The 1,553-nt window shown below is 48.8% G+C and overlaps 1 protein-coding gene across 1 annotated transcript; it reads right to left on the reverse strand.

Moving 5' to 3' along the window:
* Window positions 1–311: 311 nt before the first annotated feature.
* On the reverse strand, window positions 312–1,350 carry LOC110591393 (60S ribosomal protein L10a-like). The gene is made up of 2 exons (XM_044912679.1): window positions 957–1,350; window positions 312–756 (listed from the first exon to the last, which is right to left on the reverse strand). The coding sequence occupies exons 1-2, from the start codon at window positions 1,323–1,325 to the stop codon at window positions 457–459; spliced, it is 669 nt and encodes a 222-aa protein (XP_044768614.1). The 5' UTR covers window positions 1,326–1,350; the 3' UTR covers window positions 312–456.
* Between the last annotated feature and the right edge of the window lie 203 nt (window positions 1,351–1,553).

The following is a 1,553-nucleotide window of genomic DNA, read 5'->3' on the forward strand; positions in this document are numbered from 1 at the left end:
TTTCTCCCTTGAGTTAGTTGAAAAGTGCTTCTGCAATCAACCTCTTCCCTGCCAGATATGTTGAGGACCCATGTCACTCAGAATTCTTCCCTTGCTGCTTTAAAAGGCTCGCTTTAGTTCTCTATTAATGGGCTCCCTCACCTCTGACCCCTCTCTATCACCTCCTGCTACAGAGCAACCGAATGGAGACGGCTGTGTGTCAGTCTCTTACTGCAGCTTTGCTGAATTCGGGGAAGGCAGAGAGGAGGATGAGCAATACACAATAGGATGCAAACACTCTGGTTACCAGCATCATAAGCTGGTTAAGGGCATGGTCTCTGGAGTTAGGGATGGGCTCATACATGGACTCCACAACTTTCTAGTAGTGTCCTCTGGGCAAGTCATTTAACCTGAATGTCAGCCATTTTATTTTATTTTATTTTTTAAGGGCAGCACTAGGATTTATTGAACTGTGCCTCAATACAGGAGCTGGGGCTTGCCCATGGTGCTCTTGATGTATAAAGCCCGGACGTTCTGCCAATTCTTCTTGAGCAAGGACACCAGGAAATTGACTGCTAAGTGGATGTTGTACACAGGCTCGTCATCTGTCATCTTCACATGGTTAACAGCCACTGCCAGACACAGCACCTTCTTCATCTGGAATTTGATGGTGGACTTCACTTCATCCACTTTGGCCACCATGTTCTCATTGTGGGTCAGCAAGGAAGGGAACCTGCCAGCCTTATTCAGGCCTGGGCCCAGGATTCGTGGGATCTGCTTGATCAGAGATTCTTTTTTTTTTTTTTTTTTTAAAGATTTTATTTATTTATTTGAGAGAGACACAGCGAGAGAGGGAACACAAGCAGGGGGAGTGGGAGAGGGAGAAGCAGGCTTCCCACGGAGCAGGGAGCCCGGTGCGGGGCTCGATCCCAGGACCCTGGGATCATGACCTGAGCCGAAGGCAGACGCTTAACGACTGAGCCACCCAGGCGCCCCTTGATCAGAGATTCTGAAGCCAAAAAGGCATACTTCTTGGCCAGCTTCTTGACTAATTTCTTATTCTTGTTGAGTTTCTTCAGCGCCTCAATGTCCATGTGGGGAATATCCACTGCCTTGGTCTCATCACAGTGCTGCTGATACCCCAAAACACATACAGAGAACTTGGGGCGGGGACTGGACTTAAGCCTGACGGTGCCCGAGAAGTGTTTGTCCTTCTGAGGGTCATAGTTCTTCAGGCTGATCTGCAGCTCCACCGTCTCCAAAAACTTCCGGCGCTTGCGCTGGTTCCCGTGCAGGGCTTCCCGCACCGCCTCGTACAGGGTGTCTCGGGAGACTTTGCTGCTCATGGTTCTTCGCGCCGCAGTAACCAGAAAAGAGTGAATGTCAGCCATTTTAAAAAAGGTCGTGGCAATCCTGGTACCGATTCCCAGTAACTAATGTGAGGTTTAAGTGAGCTAATGCCTTGTAGTACCATAGTAAACTGAGAGCACTCAGGCGAGCAAGAAAGGAGAAATCTGAAAATGTCTCCAGATGCACCTCCAGCTGTGCTCTTCAAAAAAACTCAGGTTTTACAC

The sequence above is a fragment of the Neomonachus schauinslandi genome, chromosome 2 (genome assembly GCF_002201575.2).
Source record: "Neomonachus schauinslandi chromosome 2, ASM220157v2, whole genome shotgun sequence".
NCBI lineage: Eukaryota > Metazoa > Chordata > Mammalia > Carnivora > Phocidae > Neomonachus > Neomonachus schauinslandi.